Source organism: Sus scrofa, chromosome 15 (assembly GCF_054392235.1).
Source record: "Sus scrofa isolate SSC_HxYL_T2T_F1_AM1 chromosome 15, Sscrofa_HxYL_maternal_Yorkshire_Landrace_v2.0, whole genome shotgun sequence".
In the NCBI taxonomy this organism is placed as follows: Eukaryota; Metazoa; Chordata; class Mammalia; order Artiodactyla; family Suidae; genus Sus; species Sus scrofa.
The window spans coordinates 120788056-120810724 of record NC_139397.1 but is presented as its reverse complement, the minus strand read 5'-3'; the positions used below and the strand labels follow the sequence as shown (position 1 = coordinate 120810724).

General features: G+C 37.8%; 1 protein-coding gene across 47 annotated transcripts in view; it reads right to left on the bottom strand.

The window, feature by feature from the left end:
* The window catches only part of CARF (calcium responsive transcription factor), a 91349-nt gene that overhangs the window by 66856 nt on the left and 1824 nt on the right, over nucleotides 1–22669 (bottom strand). For 15 of the 47 annotated variants that reach the window (XR_014828982.1, XR_014828956.1, XR_014828981.1 and 12 more), the window contains exons 2-7: nucleotides 19836–20003; nucleotides 14452–14572; nucleotides 13717–13944; nucleotides 6335–6455; nucleotides 5171–5300; nucleotides 3595–3679 (exon numbers count right to left, since the gene is read on the bottom strand). Coding sequence is in view for 15 of the 47 variants with exons in the window: in XM_084998437.1 (XP_084854563.1) it covers nucleotides 3595–3679; nucleotides 5171–5300; nucleotides 6335–6455; nucleotides 13717–13944; nucleotides 14452–14529 (642 nt within the window). In the remaining 32 variants the exon portion in view is untranslated. Of the gene's footprint in view, nucleotides 1–3594; nucleotides 3680–5170; nucleotides 5301–6084; nucleotides 6152–6334; nucleotides 6456–13716; nucleotides 13945–14451; nucleotides 14573–19835; nucleotides 20004–20103; nucleotides 20244–22669 lie in introns of those variants that run through there. The other 32 variants (XR_014828967.1, XR_014828965.1, XR_014828983.1 and 29 more) reach the window with 5 other exon arrangements.

Genomic DNA, 22669 nt, shown 5'->3' with positions numbered 1-22669 from the left:
GAATAATGATTTTTAAAACCCTCATTAAACAGCAAGAATAGTAACTTTAGGGAGTTCCCGTTGTGGCTCAGTGGTTAACGAATCCAACTAGGAACCATGAGGTTGCGGGTTTGACCCCTGGCCTTGCTCAGTGGGTTAAGGATCCAGCATTACCGTGAGCTGTGGCGTAGGTCAAAGACACAGCTTGGATCTCATGTTGCTGTGGCTCTGGTGTAGCCAGTGGCTACAGCTGTGATTAGACCCCTAGCCTGGGAACCTCCATATGCCAAAGGTGTGGCCTTAGAAAAGACAAAAAAAAAATAATAATAATAATAGTAACTTAAAAAACCAATGAAGGGAGTTCCCATCATGGCTAAGAGAAAAAAAATCTGACTAGCATTCATGAGGACACAGGCTCAATTCCTGGCCTTGCTCAGTGGGTTAAGGATCCAGCGATGCCATGAGCTGTGGTGTAGGTTGCAGACGTGATTCGGATCCCACATGGCTGAGGCGTTGGCCAGCAGCTACAGCTGATTGGACCCCTAGCCTGGGAATCTATATGCCACAGGTGTGGCCCTAAAAAAGCAAAAAAAGAAAAAAGAAACCAATGAAGGAGTTCGCGTTGTGGCTCAGCAGGTTACTAATCTGACTAGTATCCATGAGGATGTGGGTTTAAGCCCTGGTCTCACTCAGTAGGTTAAGAATCCAGTGTTGCTATGAGCTGTGGCATAGGTCACAGACATGGCTCAGATCCCATATTGCTGTGGCTGTGGCAGGCAGCTACAGCTCCAATTCGACCCCTAGCCTGGGAACTTCCACATGCCACACATGCAGCCCTGAAAAAGGAAAAAAGGAAAAAAAAAAGAAATAGAACCAGAGAAAAACTATGACTAACAAAAAAAAGTGTGAGGGGGGGAAAAATCTTACTCTCTGTGACTTAGAAAAGCAACAAGAGTGATAATGTCCTACTAAGTGTAATACATCATTAGACCTTACAATTAGAAATATTCTCAAAATATTAAAACTTAAGTAATGTTTGTCCTTCCCACATTTTAATATTTGTTTAAAACAATGAAGTATTTTAATAATTAAATACTTATTACTATGTATGGTGTATGTGTTGAAAAGCATGGCCTTCCCTCAAAAAGTATATAGTTTAAATGCTACATAATAATGAACAACCCAAGATAGCAAATAATTAAGAATGGTAATGGCAATAATTGTCAAATAATTTAAAGATATAAATAGGTAAAAGATAAAGTAAATCACTAGATTATTACAGAAAAGATATATAGGGATTGCATTGGGATTTGAAGAACAGTAGTTAGAAAGGTAAGTAGAAGAAAAAAATAACTTAGGAAATGGAAATAAAAAGATGTGGAGGAGGAGATAAAGGGAAATTCTCAAGTGTTTGTAGAAAGTAGAAAGACTGGGCTAATACAAATGAAAGATGCCTTGGAGAAAGGAGGAAGTAAAATAGGACAAGATAAGGTGATACTAGATTATGGAAGACTTTGAATAAGTAGCTAAATGATGTGGAAAAAATAATATTGAACTTATGAGGCAGTGAGAAAAAGACAATGAAGGTAAGATTTAAAGATAAGTAGTTTTAGGGAGTTCCCGTCGTGGCGCAGTGGTTAACGAATCCGACTAGGAACCATGAGGTTGCAGGTTCGGTCCCTGCCCTTGCTTAGTGGGTTAACGATCCGGCGTTGCCGTGAGCTGTGGTGTAGGTTGCAGACGCAGCTCGGATCCTGCGTTGCTGTGGCTCTGGCGTAGGCCGGTGGCTACAGCTCCGATTCAACCCCTAGCCTGGGAACCTCCATATGCCGCGGGAGCGGCCCAAGAAATAGCAACAACAACAACAACAACAACAACAACAAAATAAATAAAGGTAAGTAGTTTTAGAAAACTGCAGAGTTAGGGAGTAGAAATGGAAGAGTCAAAGAGATGAACAGGAAGGCTGTTACTATAATTGGGTCCAAGATAGCAAAGTTCTGCAGAAGAGTCTTCCCGACTCCCAAAGAGATACTTTAAAGCTACAAGAATCAGATGACTATCTGAATATGGGAAAATAAAAAATTAGTCTAAAACTTTATTTTAGACTTTTCCTTAGAAAAGTTATTTGTTACTATACAGGCAAGGCCTTTAGTAAGTAGAATGAGTTGTAGCATAGCAGATAATTTCTGTTTAGGGTATGGTGAATTTGAGATGAAATCCAAGTAAGCTTCAAGTAAGTAGCTAGAACAAAAGCAAGGGCAGAAATAAAGGACTGGTGATACAGATTTGGGGATCATTTTTATAAAAGTGAGAATTGAGGAGTTCCAATTGCGGCCCAGCAGAAACAAACCTGGCTAGTATCCATGAGGATGCTGTTTTGAACCCTGGCCTTGTTTAGTGGGTTAGGGTCCAGCGTTGCTATGAGCTGTGGCGCAGGTCACAGACGGAGCTCGGATCTGGCATTGCTATGGCTGTGGCTTAGAAAAGCAGCTGTAGCTCCGTTTCAACCCGTAGCCTGGGAACTTCCATATGCTGCACCTGTGGCCCTGGAAAAAAAAGGGAGAGTTGAAAGTCAACAAAGTTGATAAGCTCCTCGAGGGATACAATGTAGAGAAATAAGACAAGGTCAAACAGTGAACCTTGAGAAATTTCCACTGAGAATACGAAAAGAAATAAGTGCAACCAAAGAAAGAGAAAGAATCATAAAAAGTAGAGGGGTTCCTATTGTAGCTCAGTGGTTTAAGAACCTGACATAGTATCTTTGAGGATGCAGGTTCAATCCCTGGCCTCTATTAGTGGGCTAAGAACCTGACATAGTATCTTTGAGGATGCAGGTTCCATCCCTAGCCTCGATCATTGGGTTAAGGATCTGGTATTGACGCAAGCTGCGGCACAGGTCACAGATATGACTCGGATCCCACATTTGCCATGGCTGTGGCACAGGCCAGCAAATGCAGCTCTGACTTGACCTCTAGCTCAGGAACTTCCATATGCCTCAAGTGTGGCCACATGCCTTAAGTGTGGCCATAAAAAAGAAAGAAAAAAATATATATGTAAAAAGAAGAAACAGGAGTTCCCGTTGTGGCTCAGTGGTTAACGAATCCTACTGGAACCATGAGGTTGCAGGTTCGATCCCTGGCCTTGCTCAGTGGGTTAAGGAACCGGCGTTGCCGTGAGCTGTGGTGTGGGTTGCGGACGTGGCTCGGATCCCGCGTTGCTGTGGCTCTGTGGCTCTGGTGTAGGCTGGGCGGTCGCAGCTCCGATTCAACCCCTAGCCTGGGAACCTTCATATGCCGCGGGAGCGGCCCAAGAAATGGCAAAAAGACAAAAAAAAAAAAAAAAAAAAAAAAAGGAAGAAGGAACATGCCAGTGAAGTTTTATGGAAGACAAGAGAAAAGAGTTACAAAAGAAGAAATGATAGTGAAGTGTGAAGGGATTGACATGATCCCTACTTTAATAGAGCTTACCATCTCTAAGGAATAAAATGATAGATGAGTTAAGAATACAAACATAAACAAAATATTACAGAGACAGACTCCATCAGTTGTATGCAAAAGTGGCCATTTTGTAGTTATAACCAACTAAATGAATCTATATTGGATTATTGTAACTCACCTCACAGCTTCTAAGACGACAGGCCCATATAGGTGTGTTAGAAGAAAGTGGCTGAAGTGGAGCCAATAAGGGTTCTTCAAGGCTTCTGGGACAGAGAGAATACATAAAACTATACATTACAAGTTACACACACATGGCATTCAGCTATTTTATCCTCTTAGCCAGCATCAAAGACAATACGGAGGAGTTCCCATCTGCTCAGAGGAAACAAATCTGACTAGCATCCATGAGGATGCAAGTTTGATCCCTGGCCCTGCTCAGTGGGTTAAGGATCTGGCATTGCCGTGAGCTGTGGAGTGGGTCGCAGATGTGGCTCAGGTCTAGTGTTGCTGTGGCTGCAGCGGAGACCAGCAACTATAGCTCTGATTTGACCCCAAGCCTGGGAACTTCCATATGCCGCAGGTGGGGCCCTAAAAAGACAAAACAAAAAACAAAAAAAACTGAGACCATCAATTACAAACTGTAATAATAAATAGATTGGTGTGATAGGTGTAATTATGATATTATGTAATCATTTCTATTTTATCAATTGCTAAAATGAAGATCCAAGTTTGTTCTTCCAAATAACTGTAGTCTCAAAAAATTAAAGTGTTTTATATATTTTTGTCAGAGCTTATTTTGTATTCTTCTCATTAAATAGTTATTTTTCATTTAACAAAAAAGTAAGCTAATAAATCATCTTTGGGTGACTTATTAACAGTAATGTATTATGCCAAGCTCTAAGACTAAATTCACAAATATATTAACTCTAAAATATTTTCATAGAATTAAAAAAATAAATAATACAAAACCCACATCTGTATTTCCCTAAATTTTTATAAAGTGTTATTTTAAGGCAAAAATAAAAGCTGAAACAGACATTAATAACATTTTAAACACTTTACTACAGAGGAATTAAATGCCTAAAAATGTGAGGAACCATTAAAAATTTCAGGAACTTGGAGTTCTTGTTATGGCTCAGTGGTTAATGAATCTGACTAGGAACCATGAGGTTGCAGGTTCGATCCCTGGCCTCATTCAGTGGGTTAAGGATCCGGTGTTGCTGTGAGCTGTGGTGTGGGTTGCAAAAACAGCTCAGGTCCCATGTTGCTATGGCTCTGACGTAGGCCAGCGACTACAGCTCTGATTAGACCCCTAGCCTGGGAACCTCCATATGCTGAGGAGCAGCCCTAGGAAAGGCAAAAAGATTAAAAAAAAAAAAATTTCAGGAACTAGAATCAGTATTTCTCTCTCTCTCTCTCTCTTTTTTTTTTTTTTTTTTTTTTTTGCTTTTTAGAGGCACACCCATAGGTGTGAAGGTTCCCAGGCTGGGGGTCAAATCAGAGCTGTAACCACAGGCCTACACCACAGCCACAGCAATGCCAGATCTGAGCTGCATCTGCGACCTATACCACAGCTCATGGCAATGCTGGATCCTTAACCCACTGAGCAAGGCCAGGGATTGAACCTGCATTTGCATGGATACCAGTTGGGTTCGTTACTGCTGAACCACAATGGGAACTCCTTAACGTGACAATTTTAAAAAAATCTTTCCCCAGTGATTTCAAGTCAGAGTTCCTCTTTCCCACCAACTCACCTGGTCACTGTCTTTTTGGGTAATGTGAGAGATGCTTGTGGATGAAGAATGTAACTTCTGTTATTGTCTCCTAGGGCATCCACTCTTAGAGTTGGTAAGTTTCTGTCACTGGGTTTCTCTTCGGAAACATCTTAACAACAATAACAAGGACAAAGGAAGATCACGATCTTGAGTGAGACCATTAAGAAAGTAACTAACCGGAACTAATATATTTGAAATAGGAAAGGGAAGATATGCTCTGAAGCCAAAGATAACAAAACTTGTAATGTTTACTGAGAATTTCTCTGATAAACTTGTTTACTTTTAAAGTGTAATACTGTCTACTGAACTTTTGTAATTAAGTTTTGGAACTTTTATTGAACAGCTAGGCTATAAAGTGGTAGAAGTGTTATATTAAGAGTTTCACAATATAATAGGAAAATGTGAAACTTTTTTGTTTCTAGACCATGTTTGTAATGTTGTCTGCAAACTATGTTTTTTCCCTTAAGTTTTAACAACTGTCATCAAAGTCAGAGAATCATAACACTGAAGTAAGAACATCTGCCCTAAATCATTAGCTGGGAAAAAACAACTATGTAGGTATGATGTTAGAAAAGAGATTCAGATAGACGGGAAAGTAACGGAAGCAAAAGGAAGAAAACTAATAGGGATATTATCAAATAGGTAAAGAAAGAATGAAATTAAAATAGGGAACATGATTCTTTCTGAATCTGAAGGAACAAAGTAAGAGGAAAGAGGAAAACAGAACCAAGGATGAGAATAGTTAAAAAAAAAGTAAAGTGTCACATGTCTAACAATATTGATGAAAATACAAATGTAAAAATCTCTCCAGTAGCTAGTAGCACTATATTCTTGTTATTGCTGCTGTTATTATTACTGTTATTAAAATTAAGAAGAATTTATTTTATGCTCACTGGTCATTTGGGAGGAAGCAAGAGTCAACGAGCTTCATAGAATTCCAAAATGAAATAGACAGCTAACCTAGACGGAGTTGAAAAATGAACTTGAAATTTATTTGGGCTAAGAAACTTTTTCCAATTATTCAGTTTACAATCTTACCCAAAGAGATAAATTTTAGCATGGTCTTTTATGAGGTGATTTTCTGAAATACACATTTGTTCTTTTAAAACATTTTTAGGCCCCCTGTATCCCATGATTACTCACCCCGAGGACTGTTCACATCCACAAGCTGCTCCTGAGGTATAATCACTTGTGTCATTCCTGACTGGGTAGATGGAATTACACGTAGAACCTGTCCATTTTCTGATGGGCTGGCAACAATCATCTTGGAAGCATTAAAAAAAAAAATCAAATGCAAAAGTCTATAATGATTCAACAGAATCACTATTTAGAAAATTATTAGACGTGCCCTCTTCTACTACGAATACTTATTTTTATTTTTTATTTCTATTTTTTCTTTTTTTTCTTTTTAGGGCTGCAGCTGTGGCATATGGAAGTTCCCAGGCTAGGGGTCAAATAGAAGTCGGTCTATGCCACAGCCACAGCCATGGCAACACTGGATCTGAGCCACATTTGCGACCTATACCACAGCTCGCAGAAACGCTAGCACCTTAACCCACTGAGCAAGGCATTGAACCTATATCCTCATGGATACTAGTGGAGTTCTTAGCCACTGAGCCACACAAGGAACTCCTTCAATGACTATTATTTCATTTCCCTCACTTTATAGATGAAAATACTGAAGTGCATGAAAATATTTTCCAAAGTCTCACAATTGATAGGTAGTAAAGCTAGATTTCAAAACAGGGAGTTTGACCCTGTGTCCTAAGATCTTTACCACCTACGGTCTTAACCACTACAGGGGCGTGAGGTCTAACTGCTTAGTAATCTGAGTAAGTCTTTGATTAGACTAAACATATTTACTTTTTTTACTTACTGTATTATCTACACATCTTTGACCTATTTGTATGGGAATCATCTGTGTCATTTTTGAAGTCATTTTCATTTAAAAACAGTAATTTTTTAGATGTCTAATTAAACAAGATTTATTTTTCTAACTCTGTATTTTTATATATACTATCTTGGTCTATATGGAATACTACAGAGTACCCCCAAAAGTCTGGAAGCACAGGGAAACTGTATATTTATTATCCTTTTTTTTTTTTTCACAGTTAACAAATGAATTCATTGCCTCAAATTTAGAGGAATGTAAACTTTGAATTTATCTAAGAAGAAAAGGAAAAACATTTTGAGCCTATCATTTAACACTATAACTAGTACATTACTTAAAAATAAATTTACCCTGGAGTTCCCATCATGGCTCAGGGGCTAATGAATCTGACTAGGAACCATGAGGTTGCAGATTCGATCCCTGGCCTCACTCAGTGGGTTAAGGATCCAGCGTTGCCGTGAGCTGCAGTGTAGGCTGGCGGCTACAGCTCCAATTAGATCCCTAGCCTGGGAACCTCAATATGCCATGGGTGTGGCCCTAAAAATAAAATAAATAAATAAATAAATTTATCCTATATTTTCAGAACTTTCTGAACATCTTATAAACTTGATTACCTAACACAGAAGCAGTTTTACTGTTTTATCTGAAATCCACTGTGCTTGGTTTTCCCTAGTGCAAGAACTCTCCTTATTATTTCAACCTACTTTCCCGAACCTCTCTTTAGCTATGCAAAACATGAAAACATTGTTGATGGCCTTATAGAGACAGCATTCTTATGTGCTTTAAGAGTGTCATTTGAAAAACTTTAAATTTGAAAAAAAAATAAAACACCAAAACTTCAACAAAAAAAGAATGCTTTAAATATAATCATAGGAGTTCCCACTGTGGCTCAGCAGGTTAAGAACTTGGTATAGTGGCTGTAAGGATGTGGGTTCAATCCCTGGCCTCGCTCAGCAGGTTATATCAAGTATTACAACAAGCTGTGGCACAGGTTGCAGATGCGGCTCAGATCTGGTATTGCCATGGCTGCGGCACAGGTCTGCAGCTGCAGCTCCCATTCACTCCTTGCCTGGGAATTTCCATATGGCACAGGAGTGGCTTTAAAAAGAAAAAAAAAATTATAAATATAATTATAAATATTTCCTAGAAATTAAGAGTAGAAACTGTTTCCTTCCAACTTTCTTGTAATAAAATCTTGCCATACACATAAAAAAAAAATGCTCAACATCACTAATTATTAGAGAAATGCAAATCAAAACTACAATGAGGTACCACCTCACACTGGTAGAATGAATATCATTAATAAGTCTACAAATAACAAATGCTGGAGAGGGTATGGAGAAAAGGGAACCCTTCTACATTGCTGTTGGGAATGTAAATTGGTATAATCACTATGGAAAACAGTATGGAGGTACCTCAGAAGACTAAAAATAGAACTACTCCAGCAATCCTACTCCTGGGCATATATCTGGATAAAACTTTCATTCAAAAAGATACATTAATCCATATGTTCATTGCAGCACTATTCACAATAGCCAAGACATGGAGACAAACTAAATGTCCACTAACAGATGAATGGATTAAAAAGATACACAATGGAATACTACTCACCCATAAAAAAGAACAAAACAATGCCATTTGCAGCAACATGGATGCAACTAGAGATTCTCATACTAAGTGAAATAAGTCAGAAAGAGAAAGACAAATATCATGTGATTTCACTTATATGTGGAATCTAAACTATGGAACAAATGAACCTATCTACATAATAGAAACATAACAGAAAAAAACTCATGGACACAGAGAACAGACTTGTGGTTGCCAGAGTGGAGGGAGAGAGAGTGGGATGGCCTGGGAGTTTGAAGTTAGTAGATGTTAACTATTACATTTAGGACGGATAAGCAATCAGGTCCTGCTGTATAGCACAGGGAATTACATCCAATCACTTGTGACAGAACATGATAGAAGATAATATGAGAAAAAGAATGTTAATATATATGTATAACTGGGTCAGTTTGCTGTATAGCAGAAATTGACAGAACATTGTAAATCAGGGAGTTCCCGCCGTGGCTCAGTGGTTAACAAATCTGACAGGGAACCGTGAGGTTACAGGTTCGATCCCTGGCCTTGCTCAGTGGGTTGAGGATCCGGCATTCCCGTGAGCTGTGGTGTAGGTCGCAGACGTGGCTTGGATCCCGCGTTGCTGTGGCCCTGGCGTAGGCCGGTGGCTACAGCTCCAATTCCATCCCTAGCCTGGGAACCTCCATGTGCCATGGCAGCAGCCCTAGAAAAGGCAAAAAGACAAAAAGAAAAAAAAAAAAAAGAACACTGTAAATCAACTGTAATAAAAAAATTTTTTAAAGATCTTGCCATAGCTCTTACCACTTCAGCATGAAAAAAAATATAAACTCTGATGATGAACTGCTTTACATTTGTTGAGTGCATACTAAGTGGCAGACTTTACATGAATTACCTTATTTAATTGTCATCACATGTACATGAACTATACACATTTTATATGAGAAAACTGTCACAAAGTGGTTACAAAACTCACGCAAGGAACACAGAGGTATATAGTCCTGAGATAAAATTCAAACTCAAGTAGCCTAACTCCATTCAACCACTACTCTGCACTGCCTCGCAATATCTAATGATGCTACTTAACCTAAAAAAGGACAAAAATAAAAAAATACATTGGGCTGTATTTATTTGTTTTTCTTTTTAGGGCTGCACCAGAAGCATATGGAAGGTCCTGGGCTAGAGGTCAAATTGCAGCTGTAGCCACAACCACAGCAATGCAGGATCCAAGCTTCATCTGTGACCTACACCACAGCCCATGGCAAAGCTGGATCCTTAACCCACTGAGGGAGGCCAGAGATCGAACCCACATCCTCATGGATACTAGTCAGGTTCTTAACCTGCTGAGCCACAACAGGAACTCCACCCTACTGGATTTTAAAAGGTGCAATATTATTTTAAACTCTAATTCTTATAAATGAGATTAAATGTTTGTGAAAAATATTTCGCTCATTCTTAAAAAAGAGGAGTGCTGTGGTCATTTTTAAATCCAAATAAAACACATATAATAAAGTTATTATTTACTCATAATTGAGATTGATTTATGAAATGGTCTCCATTTTGAAACTGTTTCCCAAGCACAACAGCAAAGAGTCTCCTCCAAAGACAAAAAAAAAAAAAAAAAAGTTCCCGTCCTGGCGCAATGGTTAACAAATCCGACTAGAAACCATGAGGTTGCATGGTCGATCCCTGGCCTTGTTCAGTGGGTAAGGATCTGGTGTTGCCGTGAGCTGTGGTATGGGTTGCAGACTCGGCTGGGATCCCGAGTTGCTGTGGCTCTGGCGCAGGCCGGTGGATATGGCTCCGATTAGACCCCTAGCCTGGGAATCTCCATATGCCGCGGGAGAAAAGGCAAAAAAAAAAAAAAAAAAAGAAAAGAAAAGTCTCCTCCATTTTCTGTTTCCTTAGCTTATTCCAGCTGGTATACAAAAAACTACTTTCAATTCATGTTATATGATAATGGTGATATTACTTTTTCTATTAAAAAAGGGATTTATCTTTGCTATGAAAACAAACATAGCTTTGAAGAGTCATCTACCGCAATACATTCTATTTGAGGCAGACCAAGAAAATAATCTGAAAATCTTGGCAAACAGCCTTTTATCTACTGGCTCTGTGTGTACAATACTTCTAAGTAAAAAATATCATCCCTGCTTCACTCCAAAAGCTTCTCTCATCCACTACAGATTCACCTACTACAGCCTCTACTAGTTCCTTGATAGTTTCTATATTTAAAAAAAAAAGTTGTTTCTTACAAAAAGTTCCATTTGGTGGGAGGTATTGATAATGGGGAAGATTAGTCACGTGGAGAGGCAGGGGGTATATGGGAAATCTTTATACTTTCTGCTCAATTTTTCTGTGCACCTAAAACTGCTCTAAAAATTAAAGTGTTTTTAAAATAAACAAATAGGGAGTTCCCGTCGTGGCACAGTGGTTAAGAAATCCGACTAGGAACCATGAGGTTGCGAGTTCGATCCCTGGCCTTGCTCAGTGGGTTAAGGATCTGGCATTGCCATGAGCTGTGGTGTGGGTCACAGACGCGGTTTGGATCCCACGTTGCTGTGGCTCTGGCATAGGCCAGTGGCTACAGCTCTGATCAGACCCCTAGCCTGGGAACCTCCAAATGCTGTGGGAGCAGCCCAAGAAATGGCAAAAAGACCAAAAAAAAAAAGGAGTTTCCTGGTGGCCTAGCAGTTAAGGATTTGGCATTGTAACTGCTATGGCTTAGGTCACTGTTGTGGCACAGGTTTGATCCCTGGCCCAGGAACTTCTACATGCCAAATAAATAAATAAACCAAAAACAAACCAAAAAAGCTCCACTATGCTTCCTAGCATATCACCACTTTCTGATCTGTAGTTCTTTACAGAAAATAGCTTCTTATACTCCATGTTCCTTATATTTATTTATTATAGGCTCATGCCACACGTTTCCTATTTCATAGCTTCAAATAACCCTCAGTATCATCTCCTACCCCAAGTAATGTAAAATCATCTTTTTTTAGCCATATCCATATATGGCGTTTGGCATATGGAAATTTCCAGGGATCGAATTCTAGCCGCAGCTGTGACCTATGCCACAGCTGTTGCAACACTGGATCCTTAATCTACTGCACCACAGCAGGAAATCCTAAAATCATCTTTATAATTGTTTACATAGAAAGTTTAACACAATTGCAAAGAGAATGGGACCTCTTTTTAGAGAGAGACAAATAAACAACTTTAACATCCTCTTAAGGAAAGGTACCATGTGTAAAACAATAACTCTTTATACAGTTAGACTCTTTTATCCTTCCATTAGAACACAGAGACTTTCTAAACATTCTGATAGAAACTAGAGTAAAGGTCAAATAACAGGCAATGGAAGTATTTCATTCTGAGCATGAAATATTAAAATCCATTGCTTTACATCTAGATGATCTTGTGCATGTTAACCTCTGCTGGTGATACAGTATGGTTACAGAAACTTACGCTTACTTTGCATTTTAAAGTAAGCCCAGAAACATATTGAGGCTGAACATACACAAAAAGTTGTCTATAGGAGTTCCTGCTGTGGCTCAGCAGGTTAAGAACCCAACTGGTACCCATGAGGATTAGGTTTTAATCCCTGGCCTCCCTCAGTGGGTTAAGGATCCGGCGTTGCCATGAGCTGTAGTGTAGGTCGCAGATGCGGCTTGGATTGCAGTTGCTGTGGCTGTGGTGTATGTAGGCTGGCAGCTGTAGTTCCCATTTGACTCCTAGCTTGGGAACTTCCATATGCTACAGGTACGGCCCTAAAAAAATAAATAAATAAAAAGAAGTTGTCTACAATTAGCCATCTCTCAAACAATTACCCCCAACCCTCAAATTTAAGTTGATTATGAGGGAGTAAATGGACATAGATTTACTCTAGAATGCTCTACACTAGGAACAAAAACAAAGATTAATTTTAGGTTAAATGGCTGCCTACTTATGGTATAATTTATTATTGAAGTTATGATTTTAAAGCAATTTTTCTTACTAAATTAAAATTAATTGCAGAAAGTTTGGAAAATACAGGCAAACAAGAGATACATTAGTTTTCATATTATTACTAATATGAAATACTAAGAAGAGATACATACTATTTCATATTATTACTTAATATGAAAGTATATTATTGATCAGAGAGCAATTTATAAGTTTTTCTCAGGAATTTTATTTCAATCAAAACTATCTTTCATCTATTCTCCAACTACAAACTTGGTCATAAATACTTTGGGCTAGGAGTTCCCGTTGTGGCTCACTGGAAATGAATCTAAGTAGTATCCATGAGGACACACGTTTGATCCCTGGCCGTGTTCAGTGGGTTAAGGATCTGGCGCTGCCATGAGCTGTGGTGTAGGTCCCAGACCCGGCTTGGATCTTGTGTTGCTGTGGCTGTGGCATAGGTGGGCAGCTACAGCTCCGATTCAACCCCTAGCCTGGGAACCTCCATGTGCTGCAGGTGTGGCCCTAAAAAGGCTCAAAACAAACAAACAAACAAACAGTTTTGGCTAAAAGTTTAAAGCAGTATTTCCAACTTTATGCATTGTTATTCACATATCTACCTATAAAGATCAGTAAGGTTACGTCTAAATTCCATTATTCCACTGTACTTCCACTGATTTTTCTTCAAGAAACCGTATCAACATGTGACATGCAAATAGTAACTGACATGTTGATAGAGCAATAAGCTTGAGTTCAGTCAAATGTATATGCAAAAAGGGGGAGCTGGGATAAAAACACACACAAAAAGCAAATATAAGTAATATGTAGGCTCTGGAACTTTAGCACTAGTTACAGATTATGCTACATTTCCAACTGATCTCAAAGCACTAGTCTGCCTAGACATAGTGGCTGTGATATATTGGTTTGAAGTACTATTTGTAGTCCTGAAAGGAAATCTTTTAAAATCCTGACATGACTTAAAAATTACTGTCACGGAAACAGTATTTTCAAAGCAACATAAATCAACAGTGTCAAGAAATCAAGGCCATCTAGTAAGACTAATACATTTTGCTAAGTAGCATAAAACTGGTTATTTTAAAAACTTACTCACCATTTGTGCATTAGAATCACCCAATGCCTGAAGCTCATATTGAATAGGTTGCCCATTTTGATCCACTAAGTGGAACTGCTCTGCAGAAAGAGTCTGTGTCTGCGTCAGAGGCTGTGGTATATTCTGTGATATGAGTGAATTTTCTGCTTCAGGAGTAGTAACAGGTAAAACTTTAGGAGAACCATTTTGTTCAAAAGAAGGATCCCTGGAGTCCATACAGGTTAGACGCTTTTGCAAAGAAAAAAACAAAAAACAAAAAACACTTAAGTGTTTGTAAAATATAATGTCACAATTAAAAAAAGTGTTTTAATAAAAATGGAAACACTCATTTTTCAGTTATTCACTTTACTTTTTGCAAGAGTTTTCTTTTTTTTTTTTGGTCCTTTCAAGGGCCACACCCCCAGCATATGGAGGTTTCCAGGCTAGGGGTCTAACTGGAGCTGGAGCTGCCAGCCTATGCCACAGCCACAGCAACACAGGATCCAAGCCCCATCTGCGACCTACACCACAGCTTATGGCAATGCCGGATCCTTAACCCACTGAGTGAGGCCAGGGATTGAACCTGCAACCTCATGGTTCCTAGTCAGATTTGTTTCCGCTACACCATGACAGGAACTTCCAAGAGTTAAAATTCTTAAATGCATTAAATATAACATTATTCCTTAAGCATAAAAAACTATTAAATGCATGTCATTTTCCATTAGAATGGAAAAACATTCCCAACAGTATCCCTACCTCGAATACCTGAGAATCTGTTTTTGTCTCTTCGGAATCATTATGGTCGACTCTTAATGAATCAATAGACTGTTCCATACTGATACCATATTCAATTCCATTTTCTTCTATTATTTAATAGCTGAAAGAGTTTAAATACCTTGTCAACTAAAGCACTTAATATTTTTGTGAAATGTTTGTCTTAAACAAATTTCTCATCTCCCCTACTGTGTTACCCTATATGATTATGGTTAAATCACTTATACCCTATAATAAACGTTCTTTCTTGTTAAATGACTTGCAAAGGCACAAGAATAAATTCAAGGCAGAGCAAAGATTCTTATTACGTAGTTTCCTCACCCTATCCTTATTACACTAATGTACTAGTTTATTAAGACTGCTGCTATGTGACAAATACTATGGTTACACCCCTTCGAATACTTCTAAAACCCTCATTTTACAAAGATTTAATGCAAATAAAGGTTTTTAATTTAATGAGCCATGCCCTACTGCAGCATTAGATAATTTAAAAAGAGATCTCTTGGTGCAGATGGAGATTATACACACACAACTCTTACTACAACACACAATTATACCAATTAATATCGGCATGACAAGCTTAGAAAATGAAGATATGTATTCCGAAAAGTTTGAGCCACTTAGGCCTACCACCGTGGTTTTCAACTGCATGCAATTTTGCCTCCAACATACCCCACCATCTTCTGCCCCCTGGGTATATTGCGCAATGTCTGGAAACTTTCTTGGTTGTCACAACTGGAGAGAGTGCTTCTGGTATCTAATGAGCAAAAGCTAGGGGTACTGTGAAACACTTTACAATGCCCAGGACAGCCCCCACATAAAGATGTCAACAGTGCTCAGGTTCAGAAACTGTGGCCTACTACATGATAGTTACTACTGGATTCTGCTGATTTATGTCTCAAAATTGGAGTAAAGTCAAAGTGAAGCTGGTGAAGAAGACCATTGAAAAATTTATAATACAAAATAAACTTCATAGAATCTTTTTAAGAACCCACTAGTTTAATTTTATTTTTCAAAAGACAGAGTACATTCTTTTTAAAAAAAAATTTAAATTTTATTTTTTCAATTAACATGCATTACTTGAACTCTTTTTTTTTTTTTTTTGTCTTTTTGCCTTTTCTTGGGTTGCTCCCACGGCATATGGAGGTTCCCAGGCTAGGGGTCGAATCAGAGCTATAACTGCGAGATCCGAGCCACATCTTCGACCTACACCACAGCTCACGGCAACGCTGGATCCTTAACCCACTGAGCAAGGCCAGAGATCAAACCCGCATCCTCATGGATCTTAGTTGGGTTCATTAACTGCAGAGTCATGACAGGAACTCCTATAGTTCTATGGATTTTAACACACATAATCATCATCACAATCAGGATATACAATAATTCCATCACTCTGAACCCTAATTTATATTTATACCTGTATCTAAGACTTATTTAGGAGTTCCCATTGTGGCTCAGCCGTAACAAACCCAACTAGTATCCATGAGTATGTGGGATTGATCCCTGGCCCTACTCAGTGGGTTAAGGATCTGGCACTTCCGTGAGCTGCAGTGTAGGTCACAGACGAGGTTTGGATTTGATGTTGCTGTAGTACAGGCTGGCAGCTGCAGCTGCGATTCAACTCCTAGCGTGGGAACTTCCATATGCACCGGTGCAGCCCTTATAAAAACAAACAAACAAACAAACAAACAAACAAACAAAAAAAACTTATTTAGTATATATATTTGAATACAAAGGAAATTTATTTTTTGTGATAGCATCCAAACATACATTTGTAAAATCAATCATGTCAGAAAATCTATAAGGTTTGCCATTACATATTTTAAGATAATTTTAAATAATCCTACTCAAATACAAGGAGTTCCCATCGTGGCTGAGTGGGTTAAGAACCCAACATAGTCTCTGTGAGGATGTGGGCTTGATCTTGGTCTCACTCAGTGGGTTAAGGATCCAGCATTCCTGTAAGCAGCAGCACAGACTGCAGATGCAGCTCGGTTCTAGGGTTGCCATGGCTGTGGCACAGGCTGAGGCTGCAGCTCCGATTCAACCCATAGCCAGGGAACTTGCATATATCATAGGTGCGGCTATTTAAAAAAAAAAAAAAAAAAAAAAAAAAAAAAGACACATACCATATGATCTCTGTTACATGTGGAATCTAAAATAAAAACTAAGCTCATAATCCAACTGCAGTGGCTCAGGTCACTGGGGAGGTGTAGGTTCAATCCCTGGCCCAGCACAGTAAGTTAAAGGATCCAATGTTACTGCTTGTGCAGCACAGGTTGCAGCTGTGGCTTGGATTCAACACCTGGATGGGAACTTCCACAGGTGCGGCCATTAAAAAAAAAAGAACAAGCTCATAGATGCAAAGAACAGATTAGTGATTGTCAGAGGCTAGGGGTTGAGGGTGGGAGAAATAGTTTATTGATGGATTTCTAATGTACATTGAGTATAAAAATTCAAGAACTCTATTCAAAGAGAAAACTTTTACAAAGTTAGATCCAGCGGAAAATAAAGTCCCACTGAAGGACATATTTAAACTGAAATAACTGCTGTTGAGAATACAAATTTTTTTTTTTTTTTTTTTTTTGGCCATGCCTGCAGCATGCGGAAGTTCCCAGGCCAGAGACTGAACATGTCACCAGAGTCACAGCAGTAACAATTCTGAATCCTTAACCTACTGAGCCATGAGGGAACTCCAAGAATACAATTTAACAAAATACAGTGTAATATTCACTGTTTAAACATGATGACATTAAGAGTAGAAATTTTTTGAGACTTCTTTATTTTTATTTTTAATTTTTTATTGTTATTATTATTATTTTTTCTTTTGCTTTTTCTAGGGCCGTACTCAGAGCATATGGAAGTTCCCAGGCTAGGGGTCCAACTGGAGCTGCAGCTGCCAGCCTTCACCACAGCAATGCCAGATCCGAACTGTGTCTGCAACCTACACCACAGCTCATGGCAATACCAGATCCTTAACTCACTGAGGGAGGCCAAGGATCAAACCTGCATCCTCATGGACACTAATCAGGTTTTTAACCTGCTGAGCCACAATTGGAACTCCCAATTTTGATTTGTAAATATTATGACTATTATGATAGAATACATGAAAATTATTAATTTAAGTACCATAGCTACAAAACAATTTAAAGTTCACTGAATGTTATACTTAAGAATTACTAACTAGAAATATTAATAATCATTCTGCTATTCTGTGATACAGGATCTATTATCAACATTTTACAGAAAAGGAAACTGAGGCTCACCACCATAAAAGGTTATAAGGTTATCTTTTTTTTTTTTTTTTTTCTTTTTAGGGCCAGACGCAAGGCATATGGAGGTTCCCAGGCTAGGTGTCAAATCAGAGCTACAGGTGCCAGCCTATGCCACAGCCACAGCAACGCAGGCTCTGAGCTGCATCTGCGACCTACACCACAGCTCACGGCAACGCCAAATCCTTAACCCACTCAGCGAGGCCAGGGATTGAACCCACAGCTTCATGGTTCCTACACGGATTCGTTTCCACTGCACCACGATGGAAACTATCATTTATTGAGCACTTATCATAGCAAAGCACTAAGCTCAGTGTTTTATACATGCCATTTTATTTAATCCTTTCAATAACCCTGTGATTCAGTTATTTGCTCCAATTTACATATAAGGAAGTAAGACTCAGGCATTTAAGTAACTTTCCAAAGACTACAAATATATTAGGTGGCTGAACAAGAACCCAAACCTACATATATTAGTCCTAAAGCCCACTCTTTATGTTACAATGGGAACGTTTTCAAGATAACAGACAAAGCTCCCTCCTTCATAAGACATGGTTTTAAAAAAAAATTGGGGGGGAACAGGTTAACAAATTAAAGATGCTGAAAGAAATTCTTTGTTCACGTTTGTTCTCAACTTTTCCCGGTTGAAATTTAATTACTGGCAGTGCTTAACACACAAAAGCCCTCTTACAAGGAATCTAAAGATATCTGACCCCACAAAAAGCTAGAGTTTCTAAGTATGCAGGAATTACCACCACTGAGAAAATATTCTGTAAACAGATCCAAAAGAAGATCTTAGTAAGGAGTGGTAAAAGGTGAAAATAGCTTAGGGGAAAAAAATTCTAAAAAACTGACTCTGTCTTCTAATAGATGCCCTCATTCCAATACAAATTATCCCTACTGATTTAAATTGTTTTCCATTTTGTTTACTTTCTCTATCTGAAATTTCATCAAAGAAATATTCATTGGCATTAATAAGGATTTTCTCTTTAAAAAAAACAACTCTGGAGATTATCAGTCATTAATAAATTCGTGTAGATTTATGTATGGACAGCTTTTTTCCTTTAAGATGAATTTAAAACAGCTCCCTGAAAAGTCTAGTTTGGAGGTGAGAAAGCAGGTATATTTGAGACAAGAGTACTTAAATGGGATTCAGCAGCGGGGTGAACTAGATGCTGCAGTGAAGAAGGAGAGCAAGACAATGCCCCAGGGAAGTGCACTAGGATGACATAGGATGATCAACAAATATAAACCACCCAATTCAGAACCCTGCCCAGACTGGGATTGTGCAAATGGGAGAATGATAACTTCTTTTCCTATATCTTCTGGGAATTAAAAACTCACAATTTTCCTTTCAATATGCTGCACAGGATAAAGTCTTTATGGTTCTTACACGGAAAAGTGGGTTTCAACATCTGTTAACCTAACTCATTGTTTCAGTGGAGATTAAAATTACATTTTTAAGTTACAAACATCCTTTTCAAAAAATATATATATTTTTTTAGGGATGCACCAGCAGCACATGAAAGTTCCCCGGCTAGGGGTCAAACTGAAACTACAGCTGCTGTACCATGCCATAGCCATAGCCAGATCTGAGCCGCGTCTGTGACCTACACCACAGCTCATGGCAAGGCTGGACCCTTAGCCCACTGAGTGAGGTTAGGGATCAAACCTGTGTCCTCATGGATGCTGGTTAGATTCGTTTCCGCAGAGCCACAGTGGGAACTCCTCAAAAAGTAATTTGAATGAAGTGAGAAGTATTACTCCTTCCTCCCCTAGTTCTTCCATTAATTTATACTCCTCAATCCTGACAACTGCACCGTGATTTACAATACCCCATTTTCCCATCTAACCTCAATGTCAGCACATGCTATATAGATTATTATCCCTAACTTTTAATTAACTATGTCAAAGTAAAGTTTTAAAGAATGAAGATATCAAGCAGTTAGGTATAATATATTTTTTTCCAACTGGTAACCATAAGCAGAACAAAACCATATACTAAGTGTAATTTGACTTTTTCATTAATATGTGAGACAATAGTTAACTTTTATAGAGTTTCTACTTTCAATTAGTTAAAAATAAAACTATTACCTTCACGTAGTTGCTCAATTTTAAATTCAGGCCTCAAGCATTCTTCTTTGCCCAGAAAAGCACTCTCCTTTCCACTTAAGTTCTTCCTCGTGGGGGCCCTAAATCATGATGGTTGTGGCTTCATTTAAGTGAAAGCTTGTAATTATGTCTTCACCGCAACATTTTTTTCTGTAATGAGAAGGTATTCAATGTATATTTATTTTCCTACACATAGAGAAAGCTACTAGATTTTGTTATGCAGATTTTATTATAAAATAGTATTACTGGCCTGGTATAGTTGACCCCAAAACTGTTGCAGTTAAATACTAAAACTGTCTTTATGGAAGACTGCATGTGTAGGGGTAGGTGACTTCATCTCTGTGTTGGCTATTTGGACCAAGGCCTTGTTTCAACTCTCGCATTCTATAACTACTACAGAAACAAAGATCTCCACGGTAAATTGCATTTTTCTCCACTATCAAAATATTTACTAATTGGGCATATCTTGGGGCCATATAAGCTTGAGAATAAGGGGTCCCCTCCCCATACCTCATCCCCTAAAAAATCCTAGCATTAACGTGATAAATTTCTTTCTTTCTTAAGCAGTATTGGGATTGGATAAAGAGAACAGCAGAAAAGAGAAAGTATTAAAAATGTAATCTAGAGAGTTAATGATATGAGTTCAGAAGACACATTAAGGCCATTAAATTTTGCTGGCAAACTGCTTTCTAGAATGTTTCATATCACATTTTCAAAAGTAGGTTTTACCTCATATCAAGAACAAAGATTAGGAAGAAACTGTTAAGTTAGAAGTTCAATGTTTTAATTTATGGAGAAACGGGGCTTTTCTTGTTTATACACATCGAATACAAGGCAGAGGGGAAGACATTATTCAGGCTGTAGTTATGCCAGTCTCTGTGGACCCTATGGGAGTTACTGCTGCTTTGATTGTGTTCAATAGCATTTTTTCTTTTCTTTTTTCTGTTTTGGCTGCCCTGAGGCACATGGAGTTCCTAGGCCAGGGATCCTATCTGAGCCACAGTTTCGACCTAAGTTGCAGCTGCAGCAATGCAGAATCCTTAACCCACTGTGCTGGGCTGGGGATCGAACCTGCGTCCCAGAGCTTCCAATACACCACCAATAACGTTGTGACACAGTGGGAACTCCATGATTTTGTACAACAGCAAATCTATTTGTTCAAAACATTAAAGGTATTTCTTAGCTGCAATTTCTAAAAATTACCTTAATGTTTAATTATTTTTTGAGTTTTCCCAGACTTTTGTGCGGCAAAATTTATCTGTTAAAACCAATAATCTAAGGGCAAATTCCCAAATAGACTAACTAAAGGATAAAGCCACTTGAAGTTTAGAGTTTCTCTTAATTCTAGGTACCTTGGTTAATGTCACAAGATTTAAAGCATATAAAAATCTTACATTTAAAAATCAGTGTCTGACCTTATTAACTACAAAAAAATACTGCTCAAAAGTACTTTCGAAAATAATATTTCCCTCATCTTTTATAAAAGGAACACAATGTTCCTTTTATGATTTATACAAAGTTGCTATGAATGAGTCATGTCAAAAATTAAATCAAGACTCCTAGTTCACAAATATTTTATAGAATAATTTATTTTTTAAAAGATGGGTTTTGAAGGTTATAGTGGGTTAAATCAACATTGAAACATTAAATGTGTGCAAATAAATATAAACAATAAACAATCTATTTTAACTTTTAACTTTTCAGGGAAAAAAAATTAAGGCCAATGTTCACAATGTCTCTTTTATCTAAGGTTTGTCCTCTCCATAAACTTCCCTTTAATCTTGTTTTCTACCCATTTCTTACCCTGCACATACATATCTCTTTATCTCTTTGCTCTTTAAGGAATTTATATAATTATTTCATTTAATTCTTAACAATAACTCTGAGGTAGATCTTATCTCTATTTATAGATAAGAAAACCAAAGGCGTCTCAAGTAACTTGCTTAAGATCACAGAACATTCGAGCTTAGTTCAAAAGTAGGGGAAAGAAATCACCCAAATCAGGACTGGTTTACTCTTTATATCATACCATATCTATGCATACTCTTTTTATCATACCATACCATGCTATCATATACAGAAATAAATAAACTTCTAATAAAGAGAAACATATTTTCCAAGCTGTGGTTCTCCAGATAACAATGTGTCTTCATAAGGACCTTAGGAAATGAATCATGTAGGAAATCATTATAACCAAAAGCTTGAAGTTAATGTTCTTAGTAAAGAAAAACATTCAAAGTAAAAATACTAACTACTCTAGGTATTACATGGAGTGAACACCAAATGCGACACATAAGTCACTGCTGAAAAAGCATCCAAGCCATCAGAGTAGGTGTTCAGCTATCCTGGAATGTTAACTAATTTTCCCTTAAAAAAGGTCTCAGTCAAATGAAACACATATTTCAGTGAACTCAACATTTCTGCTTTGCAAACTGAAGTCTTATTAAGCACATATTTAGGTTTTGTATCTTACTGATCATATTTTTCCATTTGAATTAGGATCAACCTGTATTAACTACCAGGTATAGTATTTTATTTTGATAAATTTTAAAACATAATAGTTAAAAATTAATCTGATTAACTATACATTTAAAAATATATTTTAACCAATGATATACTACTAAAATTATCTGAAAAACTATTAGATTTATTTCAAGTTTTAAGAATTTTAATTCAATTTTACTACTGTAACTTAAAAATCACATATGATTAAAGCAAATGATATTTGAAACTGTCAAATTTCTTTTTACTTCTACCAAATTCAAAATATATGGGTTAAATAGCAAGACTTCAATTAAGAAGGAAAAAAAGTTTCA